The 24425-nt window shown below is 41.2% G+C and overlaps 1 protein-coding gene across 11 annotated transcripts in view; it reads right to left on the bottom strand.

Annotated features, from left to right (window-relative positions):
* LOC134219152 (high affinity cGMP-specific 3',5'-cyclic phosphodiesterase 9A) overlaps positions 1–24425 on the bottom strand; it is a 782997-nt gene that overhangs the window by 4138 nt on the left and 754434 nt on the right. For 9 of the 11 annotated variants that reach the window (XM_062697847.1, XM_062697854.1, XM_062697852.1 and 6 more), the window contains 4 exons: positions 2363–2470; positions 1273–1399; positions 893–1188; positions 453–834 (listed from right to left, as the gene is read on the bottom strand). In XM_062697847.1, coding sequence (XP_062553831.1) covers positions 453–834; positions 893–1188; positions 1273–1399; positions 2363–2470 — 913 coding nt within the window. The remainder of the gene's footprint in view (positions 1–452; positions 835–892; positions 1189–1272; positions 1400–2362; positions 2471–24425) is intronic. The other 2 variants (XM_062697856.1, XM_062697857.1) reach the window with 2 other exon arrangements.

The following is a 24425-nucleotide window of genomic DNA, read 5'->3' as shown; positions in this document are numbered from 1 at the left end:
AACTATTGACATCCTGACTAAATACAGGTCTCAACCTCAATTGAACTCAAACAATCATTAGAATCTAAAATCATTATACTCATGTTAGTAGGTGAAAACAAGCGTTAAAATTGTGATCAGCGTAACAATACCGATTTGAAAAAAAGATCCAGAAACTCACCTCAGACATCAAATAACGCTTTAAAACGATAAAATAGCATACCAGAAGACCATTCTTAAAGATATAAAAGTACAAACTTCTGAAATCATGGAAATTTGACGTCGCATTTACTAAACGTTATGTTTGATTCTCCTACGAGAACTAAACCAGTTATCATAACCCGTTGAAGAAGTATCATAGCTTGATATTCAATTAGAAAACATTTCTAGTTCCCTTGAGCTATCTACAGTATCTACTACGAAATTGTTCTACACAGTCCCCACATAAACCAAACGATCCGATCAATACTCACATCCACTTCGGTGGCCGTCTCTGAGTCCCCACTCTCGCTGCCCTCCGGCAAATCGTGCAGTTCGGCTGTAATTAAAATAGGCTCATCAACAGATGTTCTAGAGGCGGATGTTTGCGAGAGGATACTACGTCTGGATTTCACGCTGATGCCGCTCTGCGACCGTGGCAGCTGGGGCGAGCCGGCCGAGCTGGTTCCCAGTCCTGGCGTTCCGGTTCCCGTTCCGGCACCGGTTCCCGTTCCACACGTTGTCGTTCCGCTGCTGACGCCGGTTCCAGCCGTGGCGGTTCCCGTTGTTCCCGTTGTGGCCGTACTGTTGTTCTCCGACGATTGTTCTGGTTCTGCGATCGAACGGCGCGCTCTGGTGGCAACGTCGTTCAGCTTTCTGGAAATCCAACAGAGTTATACAAAAATTGATACGATTTGCATATCTGACCACTCACTTGTAGTAATCCAACGCTACCCGCACCGGGGTGATGATCAGGTCGGTCAACTCCGGTAGCAGCTCACCGAGGGCCTCGAACAGCGGAAGCAGCACCAACCCGATGAACCGCACCTGACTGCCCGGTTTGCTAACCTTGTCCGGGTCCATGAAGGGCGTAACGGGAAGGCCTTCGGATTTTTCGGCGGCACTTTGGGCGAAGAACTCCTGCAGCAGCCGGTCCAGCCACGGTTCGGCCACGTCCATGGGGCGGGCCTCGTTTGAGATGTCCGCCACCTTGATTAGCACCATGCAGAGCTGGATGTGGGTGCGGTGTAAATAATGTCATGAAGAAGGGTACTTCCGGATAGGAAAAGCTTCAAACAAGAAAAATATACTCACCAGATTAGTGTGAACTTTATTGTTGTAGTCGAAAATGGGGGTAGCCTCTTGGAACTGCGTAAGGATTTCATTGTGACGAGCCATGTCCGTGGCCAAAATGCAACGAATAATGCCTTCACGTACGTCTCTGCAAGTGGAAAACAATCCAAAATAAGAATGATTTGTTTAGATTTAATTATTTTTCATTTCATTCATAAAATATTTGTCCCTTTGATGTGATTGTATCGATTTAGCTTTTGGTGTAATCGTATCAATTTCGAGATACGTACTTTGAAAATAATGAAACGTTATTGTTTCGTGAAATATTTCAACCTGTGCAGACTAAATTTAGAAATGGCCATTCTATTGGCCAAGGTCTTAGCCAATGTGACCATATTTGGTGATCATTATTTCGAGAAATTATAGAACTGTAGAGCAGTTTTTACTAGCAATAGATTTGCAATGTTGAACGACATCGTCGCCGGCAGTCCGCTGGTTATCAAAAAGCGAACATAGGACTGCACAGTAGGAAGCCTTTTTCAGTAATTAACCAAAATCGAAATCAGCTCTAGGTTCAGCCTTTTCGAACGAAAGTTTCCGCCTTTGCTTCCCAATCTGCTGCCCAACCCGATCTGTCCACAACTTCATCTACAAAATCGGCTGGGAGCTTCCGTTCGATCGCAGACAAAAGGCTCTCAAGATCCGATGATCGGTGTAATAGCCCCTAGCCACTACTTTCTCCACCTGGAGCTCGGAGGCAACTGCAAATTCAGCCAGAGCAGCTCGCACTAATGCAGCAAGATTATCGATAGCTTGGGCGTGAAATACGATTCAATTGAATAATTTAAAAAATATATAATAAATAATAATAAATCTAGGTATATAAATCTTGAATGAATATTTTAAAAATTGATAGCAAAAATTGGCAGCGCTGCAGTGCGAACCAGCACGAATAGTTCATAATGATACAAAACCGGTAGAATTTCAGACCATTATTTGATTGCAGCACATGTTTTTCGGGAGAGGTCAATTGCGCGATGGCTCAGCGGTCCTTCAATTCGAAAGTAGAACATACATATTGGTTTTTATCAACCCGTTACCGGATACTCACTTATACAAGTCCTTGCTCATGTTGCGGAAAATATTGCAATCCGGATGCTCCAGCAGCCGGAATGCAATCGAACAGTGATGGTTCTCCAGCGGAGAAATGTCATTGTATCTGGAAGTGGAAGAAAAAATACGGAAACCCATTAATCAGCTATTTGAGACGGATGGATGAGCGGATCCGCAAGGGTTACAGCGACTGGATGGTTCTGATTGAAGGGGCCTTCGGAATGGATTGTTCCGATGTGAATTATTGAGGTCTCATTTCGATAGTGTTGTCGTCATGCCGGGAATAAAGCCGGGTGTAGTACTGGCCGATTCCACATCGATGATGAATGGGGTGCAATAAAACTTGTGCTCTATTCGGGGCCATAAACAAACAACAATCAGTGAACAATACATCATTCCCGTGATAAAGGAGTAGCGATCGGAATTGACTTGTTATTCGGAGGTTGTAAATTTAAATGGGCCACCCGTTAAACAATGCATTGATTAATTGAACGATGAACCGGATAATTTGTTGCTGTGAGGAGCAATCAAAAAGCAATTATGTAAATTACTTTAATATTTTTTATAATCAATTAAGCCGCCTCAGCATACTCTCCTAAAACGGTAATTTTGTCGTTCAAATCAGTTTCAACTAGGTACATAATAAATTCTTGAATAGGCACAAAGGATTACGGTTGAGGTTGGTCAAAGCCGTAACAGACTTTTCATCTTTTGACAAATCATAAACTACTGATCAAAAAGGATTCATTATTTATTCATACCTAATCACCAGAGTTAATCTCGGTGGAATATAATAGCAACCAAATATCTTGTAAAAACTGAATACACATATAATTTTATTGATTGGATCTAAGCATTAAAGCTGGCAGCATCAACTGATACATTTATTTTTTCATAAAAATTAAATGAAACTGACTTGTTTAAAGTTTGGTTTGTGTTCCTGGACTTTATCTCTCATCTTCTATGTTCATCCCAGCAAAAACAAAATACGATTTGATTTCTTTCTTATTTATGTGATTTATCTTGACGTTTTTATTAAAGATACCTTTAGTCCAAGGCTGGCTCGTATCTTGATGAAAGCGGAGTAATACAAATAAGTTACAGTCCATAGTTTACAGTAAGCTTATTATCTCCTATATCTTTTTTATCTTCTTCTTCTTCTCTATAATAAAAATGAAATGGTCTGTGTTCGTTATAGTATTCAGAGATAACGTTGTTTTAACCAAAATAATGTTAACTCTGAATACTATAACGAACACAGACCATTTCATTTTTCATCAAAAATTGTAATTTACTAATTTGAGGTGATTGTGTCGTTTCAGACTCATTTAATAAAAATTATATATTTCATAAGCTCGCTCCCTAAAAAATTGTCTTGAATATGAGTGAAGTGACATCGTAGCATGTGACGTTGATTGCTCGTTCGACAGGAGTTTTATTTTCAGTTTGTTGACTATTTCAGAGACGGAATGTCGCACCGCTATTCAATGGCAGATTCGTCCAACCATTTCGGCTAAGATATGGCGTCCGGTTTTGCATAACACGAAAACAGTTGGATGGATTTTCTTCTTTCCTGCAGCAGTTACGTTCGTTATAGTTTGTGTCGGGTTTATATGATATTTTCTCATGTAAAAATCATGAGTAAAGTTCGTAAATCCTGAAAAACTAAAACAAAGATTCGTATAAGAATTTCGTATAGGCAGTTCCCCATACACACTTTCGCCTACTATGCTGGACAACGTTTGACGTCTATACAATAAAAATTAAATGGTCTGTATTCGTATCCGCATTACTCGAAAACGGCTGGGAGGATTTTCTGCATTCCTTTAGCAGGTATTTTGGTAATCTTTCTGTCGGGTTTGTACAATATGTTCTAATGCAAAAAGTACGAATAAGGTTGAGTGAATCGGGAAAAACTAAAAAAAATATATATATGAAAACTTCGCATGGGCAGTTCTCAACGCTTATTTTCGCCTTCTATGCAAAACAACGTCTGCCGGGTCGACTAGTTAAAGATAAAAGGTGGATCAGAGGGTTCCAGACAAAACATATATTTATTTTATTTATGTATTTATTTCATCTTTGGTTCAAAACCACACAGCCTAAAGTATCTCAATTCTATTTTTGAAGATAAGTTTTCTAACATTAAAATCAAACATATCACATGAGTGTTTGCAAACCAAGGAGCTTCTGTGCTCATACGGAAGCAGGTTATCGGGATTGGTCCATGGTAGCCGTCGTAATGCGAATCTGACGAAACTTTTCTTGATGCTTTCTTCGCGTGATGCATGAATCGCATGGTAAGGCGTCCATATTTGAACTCCGTACGCAAGAATGCTTCGGACCCATGAGCAGTATAGAGTTTTCAAAGCATAAACATCATCGAATTGCGGCGCAGGAAACATCAGAGTTGCGGCGCAGGAAGCCAAGCATAGTGTTGGTTTCAGAGATTGTCTTTGAGATGTGCTCGTTGAACCGAAGCTTACTGTCCAAGATAAGGCCAAGATACTTTATGGAGTTAACTCTCATAAACGGTAAGTGGTCCATCGAATAGTCAAATCTGATTGGTGAGTGAACACGGGAAAAGTAATGATTCTGCATTTGGTGGCTTTTGCTTGCATTCCGTTTATCTGACACCACGATGAAAAGCGCACATTGTCGGCGTGAAGTGCAGCAATCTAATACTGACTTTACGACTCGGTAAATTTTCATTCGCAAAAAGCAGCTTGCACGAGTGTAGCTGATTCCACACGTCGTTGATAAATAGCGCAAAAATTAAAGGTTCTAAGTAACTAAGGGTCTGTTCACAAATTACGTAACGCTTCTGGGGGGAGGGGGGAGGTTCAACTTGCGTTATACTTTGTTACACTAAAAGGTGGGGGAGGGGTGGGTACTACCAAATGTTACGCATAACGCAAAAAAAATATGAATGTCTTTTTTTAATCACTGATTGAAGTTAATTGCTGTTTATCGTTATCGTATATTAGTCATTATCGAAATCAAGCATGCTGCTATGCGTAAAAATACCAAGCGAATATTGTATTTCTCGGCACCACGGTTCCGCAAAACTATGTAAATAGTTATGATCGCAATTTCTATTTTCGTTTCTACTAGCTGCATTCTTGATATCCTTGATTTTTGATCATATGCCGTCCCTATTCTAACAGTGTTCAAAAAATACCAAAACCCAAATGCTTCAGAGAAGGAAAAAAAATTGCCTTCAAAATTTTCACAGTTACGCGTTACATGGGGGAGGGAGGGGGTATCAAAAATGTTACTTTTTGTTACGAGGGGGAGGGAGGGGGTCAAAAACTCGGATTTTTGCGTTACGTAATATGTGAACAGACCCTAAGTGGAACGCCACATGGAATCTCGAATTCATCGTAAGTGACGTCACGAATCTTAACGAAGGCTTTTCTTGAAGTCAAATAGGAATTAATCCAGTTGACGATCCACGATGGTAGACCAAGACGGTTCAGTTTCAAAATAATAACAACGACTCGAGTCAAGTACGAGACACTGAAGACGGCCTTACTGTTGAGGTCGAAATACGTATCTGTCAAGATTCAATTAAGTGGGGGAATTCAATGGGATTGTACAAACTCGTCTTATGACAACCAAAATTAGATTTTTATATAATCTGGATTCTCGTCCAAAAATACGTATTTTGACAAAAACGGGAAAAAATAGTTCATTTTTTTCGTTTGTTTTCAAGGAACTAACATATGTGCACGCACTTTGAAGAGCAATTATGGAATACTGCTTACAATCTGCTACTAGGATTGGATCAGGCTGGACAACGTCAATGATCGACAGTGAGGTACCGTTGAAGCCTCTTCTTCCCTGCATACAGATAATTAACCTCCAGAGCTCGGTTTCGACTGCTCGCTGTTGATGCCATCTAGGAAGGTGACCCAGGACGCACCTCACGGATAGTTTGGCGGCAGACATTCCGGTGGCCTTGTATGCCCAGACAAGGTTAGCCAGTCCGGGATTGTCTGGTGTGAGGTGTCCCTTTGCCCTTATTAGGGCGCGGAGCGCCATGCGCTTACACGTAACCGCATTCTTTGTAGTGTTACTCCTCCACTGAAGGTATTTTCGCCCCAGGGTGGGGCTGGTCTTCGGGATAGTTCTGGTGGCTGCCCAGATTATAACGTCCGACGGTAGCTTCTCGTCTAGTGCGCGTTCGATTTTGTCTTGGAAATCACCCCAGTCTGCTTGCTCGTAGAGCCAACGCAGTTTGTTGGTCACCTCCGTGTATTGATTGCCAAGCGCTACAAGGATTGGCGCGTGATCGCTGTCTCTGGGTGGTTGGGAGGGTGAGCAATCGTTCAACACGGTGAATTCGGATTCGGTAGCTATGAGTTGAAAAATATTTTTTCTCTGACTTTGTTCGAACGACTTTCCCAGGAGTGGTGGTTTTGCGTTCGTATTACCGAACATTTAGGACGGTGACAGTAGCTCCGTACAGATCTTCCTAAGCTTGTTTTGCGAATCGGGCAACATCTCATTTGGTATAGGTAAAAAGACACTACGGTGTCCACGAAAGTCCATTGCAGTCTCACGGCGACTATCGGTAAATCAGCTTCTGCTGCGATTCGGGTGATAGGAACCTCTATCAGCACTCCCACGGCGACTGACTGGTACACATTGATGCCGTGTTCGCAAAACCCAGGGCCGGATTTAGCCGGACGAGGGGCCCGGGACCGACAGCTTGTGGGGCCCCAAAACGTACGAAAAAGGTTGGTTTTGGTACATGCGACTTGTGGGGGTCCGGGGCCACGGCCCTCATCGTCCCCCCTACTGAATCCGGCCCTGGCAAAACCATTGGTTTTTTTGGTCCATGATGGAGGGTGTTATGCGGTATACTTTGATTTTCCACTAGAGGGCCAAGGTGGTTTTTCGGTGGCAAGGTCAGCGGAGTTGTGAGTGGAAGCTGGAGGATGATGGGAGGCTGTTCGGCGGCGAGGCTCTAGAACCCACAACTGTAGAAGATGGGGGAGGCAATGGGCCAGAAAAGGAGTCACGACCAGAATCCAAGTTGGAGTCGGAAGATGTGTTCCTCCCCAGAGCTCCACCAGAGGCACTATTTCACCGCTGGCGTAGGTAACGGATCCATGGCAGTATGGTTAGATATCTAAGTTTAGAAGGTTGTCATAAAGGATTGATCAAGTAGACGCGGGTCTTGTGTAGAAGCAGAGTCCGGGCGTCGGGGGTTGTCCGCCAGTTTCGGTTGGGGTGTAACTTCCGCACTGACGGGCCCCGGCTACCCGAAGACTGCGATGTTGTTTGGGTTATCGGGATACAACAATGGAGTTCTTTAAAGTGCTTAGTGCGATGTGTGATGGTGGGTTCATTGTTTGTGGTATGAGCAACTAGTGTTCATTCGGGCAGATCATTCAGCACATTTCTCATGTAGTCGGGGATCATCCAAATTGCACAAAGCGCCAACGAAAAATTACCGATTTTTTCGTCAAAACTTTCGTTTAGCAGATTTGATTAATCAAAAACCGTATCGGATATTCCTCAATCCCATAACTGAGGATATCCTACTGTAAGTGTACGCTTAAATTTAAATGAAACTATTTCCGTTGTTCTTGTACGTGAGTCGAAAAGCCGCTTGGTGCGGTTTGGCTGAAGTCAGACCACGTAGTATTGTGTGTACTATGAAAGAGGATAGGTATGGGATCTAAATATAGGTGCAATCTAATAAAGAATAGCTGAATGACCTTAGTAAACAACTTGCTTGGTACCTTTTTTGACAGCATTGCGTGTCGCTCCATGCTTCGGTTTTGGAGCGGCCTCTAAGGATTTGCTGCTGTCACTTGAACGCGTCCACGGTTTGGAGTTTGCAGACTCAAATTCATGTTGTACGATGTTCTGATGTATTCGTGAAGATATCGTCGATGCTTGTGTCCGCATACTTCTTCGCCTTGCCAACTTTCTTGCTTGCCTGCTTCATGGTGTTCGGCACCTTTTGAGAAGCGCCGGTTTGGATCGTTTCCCACAGTTTTTGAATGACTAGATCCTTGACATTGCAGCTATCTTGCAGCTTTACTCACTGACTCGGTGAGGTCAGCAATCTTCTGAACGATTTCCTTGATGGTTTCATCCTTTCGACCGACGTCAAGCCAATCACCGATTCCAGAGAATCCTAGGGACATTGCAGCTTTCATTTTCCTTCGGCGGGTTTTATCCTTGCTATGGTTTTCTAAAATTCCTTGATCTCCTGGTCATTGCTAAAGGGCTTTGCCTTCTCGTAGGAACCTCTCTGTCCAGCACCGGACCGAAGGTCGAAGTCAAGTCGAGCTTGAACATGTGGGATGCTTTGGTTAACTCTGATATATTGGATTTCCGCGTCCTTCGCATAAGCCGGGCACTTTCTGCTGGATGTTGGTGGCAAAGCTCTGGCTTAGAACTTAGCTTAGATTTTTGGCGCAATTACCACACAGTTGATCAGAATTGGGGTACGTCTTGGTGATGTGCCCCAACTTCCAACAACGATAGCACTTCATCGGATTGGGGTAATAATTCCTCATACGTACCCTCGTCCAACCGAAGTCGATGTGGTCTGGGACCACGGAACCAACCAGAGTCAGAATAATGGCGGGCGTGTTTACTAAGTTACCATCCGGGTTCCTTCTTTGGATGCGGTGTATCTCTTTGACGCCTTGCTACTTCAGCTGCTTCAAAAGATAATCTTCTGGCAGCGATACGGTGTCCGCATTAGAAACAACGCACCCTGACGAATTCAGTTTTTTCATTTTTACACCTGCTGAAAGTGGTTTCGGCTACGGACCTTAGGAACGTAACTCGCGCCTCGGTTTTCCCTGGGAACACAATCATTTGGACCGCCAAAAGATCAACAGAAAGCAGTAACGGGTTCTGTGGAAGCAAGCCGTTCTTGCCTTGAAGCCACAGTACTTGGAGAGCTCCTGCTCCTGATATTTGCGTCATCGATACGATTAGTGGCACCGTTGTCACGGGGACCTTATATGTTCCCTCCATAAACAGAAGGAATGGCCCTCGGCAAACTTCATTTTATGCCGTACGCGTCGCTAACCGGCACCAGCATTTAAAAACGCACACGTGACGAGGTCATACTGCGCCAGGGATTGAATCCTCTTTAGAGCAAGTCTCTCACTTATCATCTCTGTATACATATACGATATGTAGCACACCGCGAGAAACTTTTTTCGCAAGTTGTCATGAAAGAAAACTGATCCGGGATGCTATACCCCATGATAAACTTCTTTTAGAAAGCTCCAAATGCGGGGAGCACTGGCTCTGATGATGCATTTCAACTTGTTCTACACAGCTGTGCAGTAACCAACACCAAAGGAGCGAAAACAAAGCGAGAATCACCATTTTTCTGTGGGGGCTGCCTATCCGATTCTGTTTTTTCGCACTTGTATACAGGTTTTATAAATTTGTTATCATGGCTTGTTATGATTCGGAATAGTTTTTGCCTCTCTTTTATCGTTGTTCGTTATCTATTGAGAGCGATTTCTGCAAACCCTACACTCTGAGAAAAATCTATACTAAATAGATTAAAAACCATTCTAATAGGCTATTCGCCTGGTTGACCCCGGCTTCGTATAAGTGCCAGTTATACTCGATTAGTTTAACTTCCATATATAATGTAATAGTATAAGGCAAAGATATCGAAAATAGCATTAGTTAAGTTTATTTGGTTTTGCCTAGAATTATTCAGTGTTTACAAAAAAGCAGGGAAACACTTGTGTCAAACATTTTTATTCATTTTATTTAAATATAATTCTAGAGTGCTTTGAGAATAGGTCGTATGTGCAAAAGAGAGCCTCTCTTCGGTTACATTCTCTTTCGATTATCACAAAGCTATACACAAATTTATGTTGGATTTTTGGCAGATATCTAAAGACAATAACTTTGTCTAGCGTGCTAAAGTGAAAATGTAGCAGAAAATGCTAAACTTGCCGATCTATTAGCGAAAGAGAGCGTGAACAAAGAGAATCTCTCTTTTGCACATACGACCTATTCTCAAAGCAATCTAGAATTTAACAAACGGTATACTGAGCCTCTTGTTGAGTCTGTTTGCATTAAACGCTGCTGTAGAGTTTTCAGCTCGTTGTTCATCATATATTAATGGGCGATGCATCCCAATTTGCTGTAAATAATTAATTTGATGAAATATGAAATTAATAGATTTTTCAAAGAACACACCTATTCGCGAGCAGTACGGCCGATATTTTTTGCCTGGCTTCCCAGGTAAGCAGGACATTATCTGCGGGTAGTTGGATGTTTCGCCGGTTTCGGCACATTCGTCCAACTTCTAGGAAAGTGTATTCAAGCTTCATCGACGGTTCTATCTGACTGTTCCTAATTTACGTACCGCTTAACTGTTACTGCTTAACCCAATTATCCGCTAGCCAACAAGAATATTAAGATCACTTCCAGCTGTCTTGCCCAAACTAAGCACATCGAATCGACGCCAGCGACCATTCTGTATACTGTTGAGCGATTTAAGTATTCTTCTGGATCACGATACTTTGAATTCCCATCTATACGTATGTTTCCAATCCAATTTGCCTTTTTGCGGATTCTGTGGGACAACAGCTTGTGCAGCTATTCGATCCGAAACACATTTTCTTTACTCTGGCGCCAGAAAAACTAATTGAAATGCGGTAGATGTCTTTTTGTCTAAGGTAGAATGATTCCCGACATTCAGGCTTTGCCACCGGAAGCGTATCGGAACGATATGCGGCATCGGTACTAAAATCAAAACCACTTGAGAGATATCTTCATCGGACAATTAATTCAAATACCTACATTCAACCTGCATCACTGCGTCGGAACAGACTTGGGATCATGAATGACCCATTTTTTAAACATTTCTAAAGCACACATTGAGAAAAAAACGTTAGCGCAGCAAATTCCAGAGAAGCGAATATACGTGTGTAATATAGTTTCGCAAAATTCGGTAATAGAATAAATGGTAATCTTGAATAGAATACTGCTTAAACTAGGCTAAGTATAAGTTTCGTATATATATAAAAAGGTTTGTTTTTATACTGTCAATGGTTTATTCTATTTCTGAGTGTATACTGCGACAAAAAACCGAAAAACTGTTTTTATTTTCCGCCAATCGTCACATGGCAGGGTCACCGAAACCGACGAAAAAAAAAAAGAAAAAGTTTCCTACTTCACCACCTTGCAAGTCATTTCACGCACCACCACCAATGGACGCACACGGAGGAAAAAAACCGTAACTCTGGTGCCCGTGACCGGATTACACCGGTTGTTGGGCTCCGGCCCCAAATTCTGGTCCTACTGCCGTTGTACAAATTTTGAGGACATAGCACTACAAAAAAGGATACTTAATTTTTGCAGCTCATTTAAGTGCTGCAAGTTTGTCATATCTCATGAATTGTATCTAGCTTCTGAAAAAAGTTCTCGGGAAATTATACAAATGAAAGCCAATTCAATTTTACAACACTGCCCACAACTCTTCAGATAGTCATGACAACCTTGCACAAACGAAAACACTTAGACCATTCAGCTCTCGGAAAAGCCATCTGAATCCGAGTTCAATAAAAATCAGAAACATTATAATATTTTTTTTGCAATTCCTGATCATAATACAGTCGCCTTTCAACAACCCGATATTGAAGGGACCATCGACATACGGAGAGATCGAGGAGGGAAAATTGAAATGCTATGAAAAAGGACAGCAAAACAAATGTCATTTCATGTTTTAGATGTGTTTGTTATAGTCCCAGTAGGTAGCCTAGAAATTTGAATATATCGACATAGGGAGAGAAAATGCTGAACAAATCGAGATGTAGAATGCAAAACAGTATTTAGCCCGAAGAGACCATCGACATACGGAGAGATATCAAGATATAGAACATCGAAATGTGGAGAGTCGACTGTATCTTGTTTACAGTTCGTGTTTAAGGTCACTCCTGACAGAATCCAAGTTTCAAAGTACTCGTGTTTTCGGGGGCACATCACTCGATACGGAAGCAACGCACAACTGTCATTTTTATTTTTTCACGCATGCTGCGACGCAGCAAAGCTGAATCAACCAAAATGACAGTTGTCCGCCGCCTCCGTATCGAGTGGTGTGCCCTCGAAAACGCGAGCTCTTTGAAACTTGGATTCTGTCAGGAGTGACCTTAAATGACAAAACGGCCTACTTTTCCATATAATATGGTTAGTCGGGCCACTTACTGTGGCACGATAGCATTGAATCTGTTCTCTGCAGCAACATGATTTATTGGCAAGAATGATCTTGTGAAGTAAATTAAACTGTGCAGTTTTGGTATAGATTTATCACATTAAAGCCCATTTTTCTTCATTGCAAAAAATAGCGTGTGGAACTTTTTGCAAAACTCGATTTTTCCAGCATTCTATTATCGTATAGTCATCGTAGTTAACAAACTACTATTATCGACAAGTAATGGTTGTTAACAAAAATCTATTAAAATGATTTAGCAATCAATATACTGAAATGCTTGTTAAGTAAATGGTGACAGGGAGCTCGTTAAATTTTCATTTGGCCTGTTGATATTGAAAATGCACCTGTTTCCGCTTTCGCTTAACGATCATGAAAATTATCAGTATTTGTCCACAGTCAAGCAAGCAAATATTGACTTTTATCAAGACATTAACGCACTAAATATCACCAATAACTATCTGAGTGGATTGTGTATAGAGTAAAGTGTGAATCAATCACTCACTGCATTGCCAACTACTTCCTGGCTAGAGCATTTGATGTGTATGGCCGTTCTTCGGAATAGTCACGATGCACTCAGATCAAACGACCTATGACGACGATAGAAGACCGACACTTGATGCCACAATTAAAGGCATATTATTCGGTGATTCGGCTGTACGAATCATGCAAATTTATAATCTTGGTCATGTGCACATCACATGTTTGAAAAAACAAATTGATAATCCATAAACAAAATTGCATGTCTTGGTGGGTCGCCAATTTTGTAGTATTTTGAAATATTTTGAATACACTTAAATTGATTCGAACAGTTACAGAAGTTTTTCTGTTTGGGATTACAGATCGATAATTGAGTTTATATGAGTTTACCAAGTTTACCCAATACCAAGCTCACAATATTTCTTCTGCGCTTCAAACGCAATAAACCCACATCGAAACCAAATTAATTCAAGAAGTGGTGACGGCTCAGAAGAGTTTCCAAAATCATCCCATACAAAAGTGCCGCAAACCGAAAACTGAAACTGATTCCAATCTAGATGAATGTTTCTCATTCGTCACCGCTACCTACCGGGAATTTATATTAAATACCCGTGCACGGGCGGGGGCCCTGGTTGACCCTTGATCTCGTGTATCATTGCCCATTTCACTTTGCACAGTCGAATAAACTCAATTAGGCGGTGGTGACTCAATTTTGCACACGTTCTCCATTTTCGGCCACTAATGAGGAGCGAACGAGCAGCGTACGTGAACCTTTTGACCGGTCACACCCACCCCGTGCCGCATTGACTTCGGTTTTGCAGCATGTAGGCTACTGGCGAATCACGTCCGCCCCGCACCAACCGATTGAGGCGAGAGGAAAAATGGCTTCGTAGGTAATTTCACACCTTCGAAAGGGTCCTTTACATTGGATCCTATACGGAAAAAGAAACGCTTTAGGGGTATGCGACAATTCAAATTAAATTCGTATGTAATGGTTTGAAGCGAAAGTTACCGCAATTTGTTTACTACACAAGTAGAACCATAATAAGATAAATTATTCATAAAATAATTTATACCTCAAAACGCTTTTAGTTTATTGATATCTTATGAGGTGGATGGATTTCTATACTATACGGATCTTGGTCTCCAACGGTATTATACGCAAACTGGAGGTAAATTGTCCACAATAGGATTTATTATTTTTTTTTTTTTCATCTTTTTATTTATATAATTTCTTCAATATTGATATAGTGGCGCCCTTGAAAACGCAAAATTGGATTTCGTAAAGTTTGTCCTGAAAGAGTGTGGCAGAGATTTTCAAACACACTACCTAGTTTCTATGCTTTATGTCGTTGCAATTTTCTGTTGCGGTTTTATCACAGATGTTTTGATCCATATCAGCTTTAATAAAGTGCCATTTAGCATTAAATATTGTCAGAGCCGGCATGGCAGTTGGTTGGGTAGACATTCACCAAGGGTGCCAGCGCTTATGGGGCGCCGAAATCAAGAATCACGCAATGTCATATAGAACATTTGTTTCAAATAAGAAGCCCATCAAAAACAAACTGATTACAAAGTAAAGATGTTTTGAGTAATTCGAGCAAATGAAGAATAATAATTTATTTTTACATCAGAATGTCAAAATGATTGGCCAGTCTTGGTCGCTTTTTTCTACTTCTTGGGGAATTTCCGGAAACGAGAACAAGTTTCACATTTGAGAAGTGATTTGAAAATCAAGTTTATTAGCCATATTGCGTTGGTCGAATTAACTTCAACGCTTCAGAGGTCGATTTTAGTGACCGAACTTAGCTCAGACGTGCCTTAAAATTAACAACAAACCAGCTCCAGAATTGGATATTTCTTGATTCGAATACATCCGACAACGATTTCCGCCATCAATCAACCCACTTTCTATACCTGGGTTTTCTTGATCCGACTAAATTCTATAGCGATTCTAACTATCGACCAACTCACTTTAGAGTTAAATATTTCTTGGTCTGAAAGTCCGGTAAAAGTGATTCTGAACATCGATCAACCCACTTTAGAGGTGGATTTCATTGACACAACGACCCACGACCTCCTGCTTGTATGGCAGAAGCGGTAGTAACTAGGCCACCGAGCTCATCTTATACGCGTACAATCGTGCACTCATTAATTTACTCACCGTCCGCACAAAGCACATACCCGGATTTCGCGACAATTTCGCGTCCTAATAAAAACGCGTCCAATCTTGCAATCCGAAAAAAAATCTGCTTTCGATCATGTAATAATTAATTTGATTTCCGACCACACTAAACGAAAATAAACATCAGGAACTTGATAAAATTCTGCGACCAATATGTAACACGATCGATCTTGCTCTAATTAATTTGCTTTCCGACCGCACAAAATGGAAATAAACACCCGGATAAAAAATCTGCGTTGAGAGCACGCAATTTGAGTTCAGATCAATCAAAGTTGATTGCACATATGTGGAAGCGTTGGCTTGTGAAATGGATTGTGAGTGCTACGACTAAGCGTCCGATTTTCGAATCTCGGGCTCATTAAGTAGTCGCTAAGTTGCAAAGCCCGACGGAGATTCTTCGCAACCTAATTGGTTAAATGCACCAGGCCAGCGTACTGAGGTTCATGGATTCGAGTCCCATCGAAGAAAAGTCGTTACCTAAAATACATTTTTCAAATCAAAATCTTCCACATAATGTACATATTCACATCTGAGTTTTTCAAAACATTGTAAAAATCTGGATCACGAAAAAAATTCTGCAACACGACCGTTTTTGCACTAATTAATTTACTTTCCGACCACAGAAAACCAAAATTAACACCCGGATCAAGGAAAATTCTGCATTCGATATGAAAAACGATCGATCCTGCACTAACAACTAACCTCTTTAGTTCCAGAGTTGATACAAACTAACGACAAACAAACGACTGTAAAAACAAAAATAATGGTCCCATAACTCAAAAAAAAATTTTAGTAATCAATTTCAATCAAATCAATGGAATGAACAAAGATATCCATTATTCCATAGTTGACGTACCAACCATAGGTTAAGTGTTTAGATTTTCGGCACTTTATTACCTAATTTGGTCAACCTTTGAAAAAACATATCCACAGGATTCTGTTCTTACACGATAGTAATTTACCCTGTTTTGCGCCAATCTAAAATGTTAACATTAATTAATTACCACCTGATTTTCCTTGTGATTATTTAGGATGTTTGGGAGAAAAAGATAGCAAAGATTTTGGTGGTAAATTGAAGCCCCACGATTATAATTTAGATCAGAAGCAAAGAATATAAACTGAATTCTGTGTATTAAAAAGAAATCGAACAGTTTCAACATCGTAGAAGGCTATGCGTATACATTTCTTCTATTGGAGGTAATCTGAGGTAATCAAATCCCCAAGAAAATATTTATAGGCAATTGAAGGATTCCTAGGCCTGTCATTACATTAATTTATATTTAACAATAGTATTGACTGTTGGCGAATTATGTGGTACCCGTATGTTTTCTACACACTCGAACTAACATCAATAAAATACGTTCTTTTCTTCTGAGTTCTTCAGGAATTCAGCACTTCTAACTTTGTGCAGTTCTCCAAAGAGGTCTCAAAATCCTACTTGAAGCACTCTCTGATAAAAAGATGGAAAGAAAAACCTATAAGGCAGGGCTGCCCAACGTACGGCCCGCGGGCCAGATGCTATCTAGCTTCAGAAGTTTTTTTATTATTCATTATTTAATATGTAAGTTTTAAATCAAAGCTCGCGCTGCAAAACCATTAATTTGAATTTGTAACGAAAAATAATAGTTTACATTATTTGCAATGATTGCATAAGCAACCCCAAGGCACACAATGTTGATGTTGATGTGTTTCAATAAAGATTGGTCAAAGAAGTTTATGTTTACGTCGGAAAAAGGAAGGCCGGTTCGCTTAATTTATTAGGGAAGTTTAGCTATATTGAAGGAATAAAATCTGAATTCAAGCATTATATATATGAAATATGATATTTGAAAAAGCCAAAGTTGATAGAATTTCAAAGGTTTCAATTTAAATTTTCATTTATTGATTCAAATTATTGGTACAGTGGATTATAGAAGCAACAAGCTCTTTTTACTCAAGCTAATACAAAGAAAATGCAGTACGGGCCAGTTTTGCTATTACATAGTGTTTACATAGTGTTTCATAGTCTACTCTCTCGCAAACGACGAAAATACTGACGCAGAAAACATGTCAAAGGTGGCTTTCTTCACGGAAATTTTTGAATGACAGAGAAATTGGTAGCTTTATTCCCAATGTGAAGAACAACTAACGAGGAAACCTGAGGGCTGTTAAGACCTGTCTAACTAGAAGAACTTTTTTCTCCTTCGAAAACTTAAGTGACCTTACGATTGATGGAGCATTAGCAAGGAAAGCAATAACATAGGTATCAATTATAAATAATGTTAACGAAAATGAAAGCCGAATACGGAAACTTGCTGTATTATTGCGAATTTTTATGCTTGAGATTTTATTCTTATCAAAAATAAAATGGCTCTGTTTCTACAAGATAAGCTGAACTGAATGATTTTCAATAGAAAAGTGAATTGGATGTTCGAGCAGATATCGCCAAACATCTCAATAACTTGAACATAAAGCACCTTGGCACAGTGGGTTTGCTAAAAACTGGTACATTCTCTCATCCTGTTGAAAACAGTTCATGCAAATCTGTTCAATATGCTGGTAAAGTAACGAAATTTCCATTTTTTTACATTCGGTAAACGGTGTGAATAGAATAATTTAATGTTTCAAATGAATCTCTAATGCAACGACGAAAACAAAATAAACAAAAAAGATTGTTTGAACGCAATAAAATCGTGTTTAGTTTTTCTATGAAATGAAAAAAATAATTATTTAAAAAATATTCAAAAAGTTATGTACAAAATATTTTCTGGTTCGCCAGAAAGTGTCAATTCTAAAAATTGATCCATTGCTTGAAAAGGTTGGGCAGACTTGCTTTAAGGTCTGTGGATGATGACACTGCGCAGTTCAAATCGGTTCGGTTCGGTTCGCAGGAGTAAATAAAAAAAAATCCTTAGCTTACGAGTAGTGAAATGTAAGTAATGAGATGTGAGTAAAATAATATAACGATTTTATCACGAAAAGATTTTATTGGATGAAAAAAAGAGAATGTGACAAAACCGGAAAATTTCATATTTTAATTTTTTTAGAAATATGAATCAGTTTATGCCTTGGAAAAGTGAAAATTGAAAATTGAAAATTGAAAATTGAAAATTGAAAATTGAAAATTGAAAATTGAAAATTGAAAATTGAAAATTGAAAATTGAAAATTGAAAATTGAAAATTGAAAATTGAAAATTGAAAATTGAAAATTAAAAATTAAAAATTGAAAATTAAAAATTGACTCGTGTGGCGTGGAGGCGTGTCAACCGGTGTTTGAAGACGGAGGCAGGAATGAATAAAAGAAGAAGGACGTCAAGGAGGAAATAAAGTGTGAAGCCTGAACAAAAATGGGAGTTAGAGATGACCCAGCCCTGGGCTGAAAATCTTTTAAACGAAGAATTTAAAAAAAATGGAGTTTTTTCATGGGGCAAGGATAGCGCCTATCCTGAGGCTTATGGAAGGAGCTCTCACCAGGGCTGGGTGCAACACAAGTTACAAGTGAAATGCGAGGAGTGATAAGTGTAAGGTGAAAAGAGAAAATTTCTGGAGTTCCACTTTTACAAAAAAAAAAATCAAGTACGGTTTGCGATCCATCACATGTTATTATTTTGTGCCATCCGAGAATCGATATGACCCAATAATGATGGCATTGGCCTGGACTTATGGCATCCGGAATCCAGTCGCGGTGGACCACTTTTGCGAAATTCATTATATGACTTGCAACACATTTGCGATAAGGAGTAAAAAAAAGTTCGAGCCCAAATTATTAATAAATTTTCGTGAACCAGAAATAACTAATAAAAAGATGTATCGGGTGTCTCTCTACCCCATAACCAAAAAAATCCTACAGCAAATGTACGCATTAATTGATATGAACTAAATATTTCGGACATGTTTCGAAATTGACAAATTGATATGAAATTTGCGAAAAAGAATCCACGTGTCTTGGAGGGACTCGAACCTTCAACTTCCTACTCTCTAGATAGGCGTGATAACCCCTACACAACAAGACCACTTAAAAGTCACGTTTGCGGAAAAGCCATCAGAATCCACCACGGTTAGCTCATTTTGCAAATTGAATATCTTTCGGTTCGAGTCCCTCCAAGACATGTGGATTCTTTTTCGTCCATTTCGAAACATGTGCTGTGTATATGCCCAGCCAAGAAATCTTCTTCTTCTTCATTGGCATTACAACCCCCACTGGGACACTGCCGCCTCGCAGCTTAGTATTCATTAAGCACTTTCACAGTTATTAACTGCGAGGTTTCTAATCGAATCTACCATTTCTGCAATCGTATATCATGAGGCTAACACGATGATACTTTTATGCCCAGGGAAGTCGAGAAAATTTCCAATCCGAAAATTGTTTCGACCGGCACCGGGATTCGAACCCAGCCACCCTCAGCCTGGCCTTGCTTTGTAGCCGCGCATCTTACCACACGGCTAATGAGGGCCCCAAGCCAAAATATGGTGCCACCAGTGGTGCCTTTCACCTTCCTTAGGGGTAGGACGTTGTTGCTGTTCCAAGCCCGGGCCCAGTCCTGGCCGACGACACTTTTTGTCCATTTTTTAACGTCGGCCAGCGGGACGGAACGGGTATAGGGCAAGCCTTCATGCCCAACGCAGGCGAGGGCATCAGCTTCCACATTCCCCCTAATGCCGCAATGACCAGGAATCCAGACGAAGCAGGTGTCTGGTGCCATACCTGCAAGGATTCCTTGGATCCACGGGTGCTTTGGTGTGTGGCTTTGGAGGGCAGCCACCACACTCGACGAGTCCGTAAGGATCGCGATCGGTTTATCTGCTGGAAGGGTGGCGGCGACGAAAATGGCTGCAGCTTCGTCGAAAAAAAACGCTGCATTGAGACGGTAGGCTCTTGGACCTGGCTAGATTGTTACCAGAAACACCGAAACCTACCCCTCTGCTGGATACGGAACCATCGGTGGACCGTACGGTATGATTCCGGAAACGAGTGCCCACGAGCTTAATAACCGACCTTCTAAGCTCCTCGGAGTTGTCGCCTCTCCGGAAGCGCGTGGCGATGGAGTTTTCGGTTCTGACGGGAGGCATTGACCAGCTTCTTGCTCCATGCCAGTGGACCCGCGCCACTGGGGGGAGACCGGTGCCGGCCACGCTTCTGAGGATCCGGTCAGCCTCGTCGAGGAGAGGGATCCCGTACTCTCCAGATGGCACCGCTGCATAGGAAGCTGCCTTGCCTTGTCGATATCGACACCAAGAACACGGACGATTTTCCGGTTGGGTATGGGGTCGTGGCCAAGCTTAATGGGCGGGCCTCCAACTTGATGGCGGCCATGGCAAACGTGGCCCCGGATGCACTTGCCCGCGTTCATGGTGAAACCAACGGAAGTGGCCCAACGGTGGATTGCGCTAACCGCCGCCTGCGCTTTGATTCTAGTTCGTCCGGGAGTTCCGCCTACGACAACTAGAAGGATGTCGTCAGCGTAGACGAATAGGTGGACGTTGGCCGGTAGTATGCCGAAGACCCCGTTCATTGCGATCAGGAAAAGGGTGACCGCAAGAACCGACCCTTGGGGGACCCCAGTTTCCTCGGCATACTCTCCGGATGCCAGAGCCGCCAATGAGGACCGTAAAGGTCCTGCCGGTCAAGAAATTTTTGATAAAGGCAAGCATGTTGCCGGTGATGCCTCATTCTAGTAGTTTGTTGAGGACCAGGGGTGTCCAGGTCCTGCTGAAGGCTTTGGAAATGTCCAGCGAAACCAGGTCTACATGCTTGCCTTCACTGTACGCGCTCTGTAGCACACTGACCAGGTTGGCAAAGTATGTGCTGGTGCCATACCCTGGGCGAAAGGCGTGCTGTTGGAAGCCAAATCTTCCATCTGCTTCAAATTTTTCACGGAACCAGCGGTTGACCATCCTCTCCATGGTCTTACATGCGCAGGAAGTGAGGGAGATCGGTCGAAATTTGGAGGGATCCCGACCCGTGGTGTGGTTTTTGGGGATGGGGATTACGTGGCTTTTCCTCCACTCGTCTGGGAAAGTGCGGTTCTCCCAAATGTCGTTGACGAGTTTGAGGAGATGGATTTTAACGTCTGGAGGAAGCCGTTTCAGCATGGGATACCCCAACTCATCCGGACCGGATGAGTTCCCATTGCACTTGGAGAGCGCATGGGCCAACTCACCTGCTGAGAAGGGTAGGTTCAACAGGCAGTTGGGGGGGGGGGGGTCCGCGGGAATAAAGGTGGCGCTGAGAGTCAAATTTCGAGTGGAAATAGTGCTTCGGAAGTCTGCCGGGTACTGGGCTGTGGCTACCAGGGAGGCGAAGTATTCCCCGAGGGTGTTGGCAACTTGTGCGGGTTCAGAGATCGTTTGGTCGAGGTGGATAGGCGTCGCCCTCGACTTACCACTTATAGCATTTACCCGTCTCCACAGATCGGCGATTGATTGGGAGGGGTTGATGCTGTCGACAAAGTCTTCCCACTGCTTTGATTTCGCCTCCCTGATAATGGTCTTGCACTGTCGATGCTTCTCCTTGTAACAGTCCAGGGCGTCTGGCCTGAGAGGGTGGTTGGGGCTGAGCTTCCTCATAGCCCGCAAAGCTTTGCGTCTGGCTTTGACCGCGCGCCGAGTTTCCTCGGACCACCATCTGAGTGCGCGACGGCCGGGATGGCCGCTGGACCGGGGAATGGTTTGCTGGGCAGCATCGAGGATCATGCTGGTAAAATCGGAAAAGGACGAGGGAGGTTGGTCACAACAAGCTTGCAGTCGAGCTGAACAGACGCGTTTGTCGTTAGCTCTCTCGGTTGAAGCATTTTAATTTGTTCGCTGTGCGTCCCGTGTAACAAATTCTAAATTTCGTCTTGTCCGTTAATTTTAAATTGTAGTGTCGTAATTCGTTAAGTGTTACGTTTCCGTGACGAACCGTGGTTGATTCTAATCAGAATTCCGGTTTTCCCGGCCGGTTTTTTTTAATATGCAATTAATTGTGGTATGGACTATATCTAAAATTTAAGTCATGAGTTATTATCTAGGAACCTATCTGTTTCTTTTGAGGAAAAAAAATACAAATCGGTTAAGAATACCGGATCTAAAACATCATTTGTCAAAAATGAAATGAAATACTTATTAAACGGTCTGCATAGTATCAATAAAGAATGGATCAAATCTAAGTAGATAAGTCTTGATTTTTTAACTACTGATTTAAATAAATGTTTTGACTACTTCTTATAATGCCCTCAGAGGTCTTAGATCGTTGAAGATGTGATGGATTTACAAATTTAATTGATTTGGATAGCCAACAGAATGTAGACTAAAATGAAACTCCAGCAGATGTTACTTGGATGAACTGTCGAATTTGTAGAGTAGTGTTTCGTGTGGGTACAGAGTGACTAGGAAAATATGTGCAAAAGTGCCTATAAAAAATCTCTGTAGCTGCATCCAACAGAAAGTCTATTGGACTAGCGACAAACAGAAGTTCAAGAAAACTATAAATACAATGGTTCTGTGGTTAGGAAATTGACCAAGAAGACTGTATAAAGCTTGCATTCTCTCAAAAGAATCTATTACTTTTTAGCCATTTTGTTCTTCTAGCTATTGTATAGTACAGAATGTAAAAACCACATTGCGTGCTCTAAGTGCAGCGATAGTCACAAAACTTCTGAGTGCACGTCAACTGTATTGAAATGCGTTAATTGTTTAAAAATGAACCGGGAGCGTAATATGAAGTTGGACGTCAATCATCCAGCATTTAGTACTGAGTGTAAGATCTACAAGAAATTGTTTGATCAAAAGAAAAGCGGCTTGCGTTTCAATGAATAGCAACCAAGTTCCAGTAGTAATGTGAACCAATTAGATGTTTTGTATTTGAATATTGCTGGTTTGTCTACAAACTACGTAGCTCTACGTACGATTGTAGAAGAAAAACGTCCATTTTTGGTATTATTAGCAGAAACACATATTGTAGAGTATGAAGCATTCGATCAGTACAGCATTCCAGGATATAAAGTCGCTGCTTGTTTATCACATTCAAGACACACTGGCGGAGTTGCTATTTATGTCAAGGAATCGGTTCACTTTATGCTTTAATTGAACGAGGCTTGTGAAGGAAATTGGTTCTTGGGCATTACAGTTGTACGTGGCATGAAGAATGGTAATTATGGTGTTTTATATCATTCGCCAAGTTCAAGTGACCAGCGTTTTATTGAAATTTTAGAGAACTGGTTTGAAATGTTTGTCGATTTAAGTAAACTAAATGTAATAGCTGGTGATTTTAATATCAATTGGTGTGACGACAATTCGAATCATTTGAAGCGTCTGACTGAGTTTTATAATTTGAAACAAAAGGTTGTGGATTACACGCGAATTTCCCGACACAGTAGAACTATAATTGATCATGTTTATTCTAATGTTGACTCTGTAAACTCAGTTACAGATACTTGTTTGAAAGTAACCGATCATGAAACTTTAGTGATAAATGTAGAAACTATTAATAGACTTGATGATTTTGTTAAATTAAAGTGTTGAGGAAATATTCGAAACAAGCTGTTTCGAATTTTGTTGCGAGAAACGAGGATTTTCAAGTTTTTTCCGGGAACTTAGATCAGAAAGCAGCTGTTCTAACGAACGTTCTGAAATCGAGCACCAATAAGTTAATTGAAGAAAAATTAGTATCTTTAAATAACTCGAACAGCTGGTACAATTTAGACCTGTTGCGTCTCAAAAGCAAAAGAGATAAATTGTACAAGAGATTTTTGCGAAGACGTAGTCATAATAATTGGAATAGGTACAAGATCGCGCGGAACACATATTCACAATCGTTGAAAACAACGCGTTGTGAATATATTCAGAGGAAAATTGATCAGCATCAGAATAACAGCAGGGAGTTATGGAAAATTTTAAAATCTTTGTTAAAACCCAATTGTTCCAAGCCGCGGTCCATAGCTTTCAATGGCACAATAGAACAGTCGGAACAAACAATTGCTTGTAATTTCAATAGATATTTCATCGATAGTGTTTTATCAATCAATCAATCTATTGATTTGGTTGATGAACCCGATGAAATTAAACAGCCGGTTAATAGTAGATGTAGGTTCGAGTGTTTTCGCCCAATTACAATTGATGAACTTAAAACATATGCTTTTCATTAGGTAAAACGGCTGGAGAACGTTAACGCTAAAGTTATATAAGACTGTTTTCATGTCATTGGACACAAACTGTTGGACC

The sequence above is a fragment of the Armigeres subalbatus genome, chromosome 3 (genome assembly GCF_024139115.2).
Source record: "Armigeres subalbatus isolate Guangzhou_Male chromosome 3, GZ_Asu_2, whole genome shotgun sequence".
NCBI lineage: Eukaryota > Metazoa > Arthropoda > Insecta > Diptera > Culicidae > Armigeres > Armigeres subalbatus.
The sequence above is the reverse complement of the archived record's forward strand: the minus strand, read 5'-3'. Positions and strand labels throughout refer to the sequence as shown.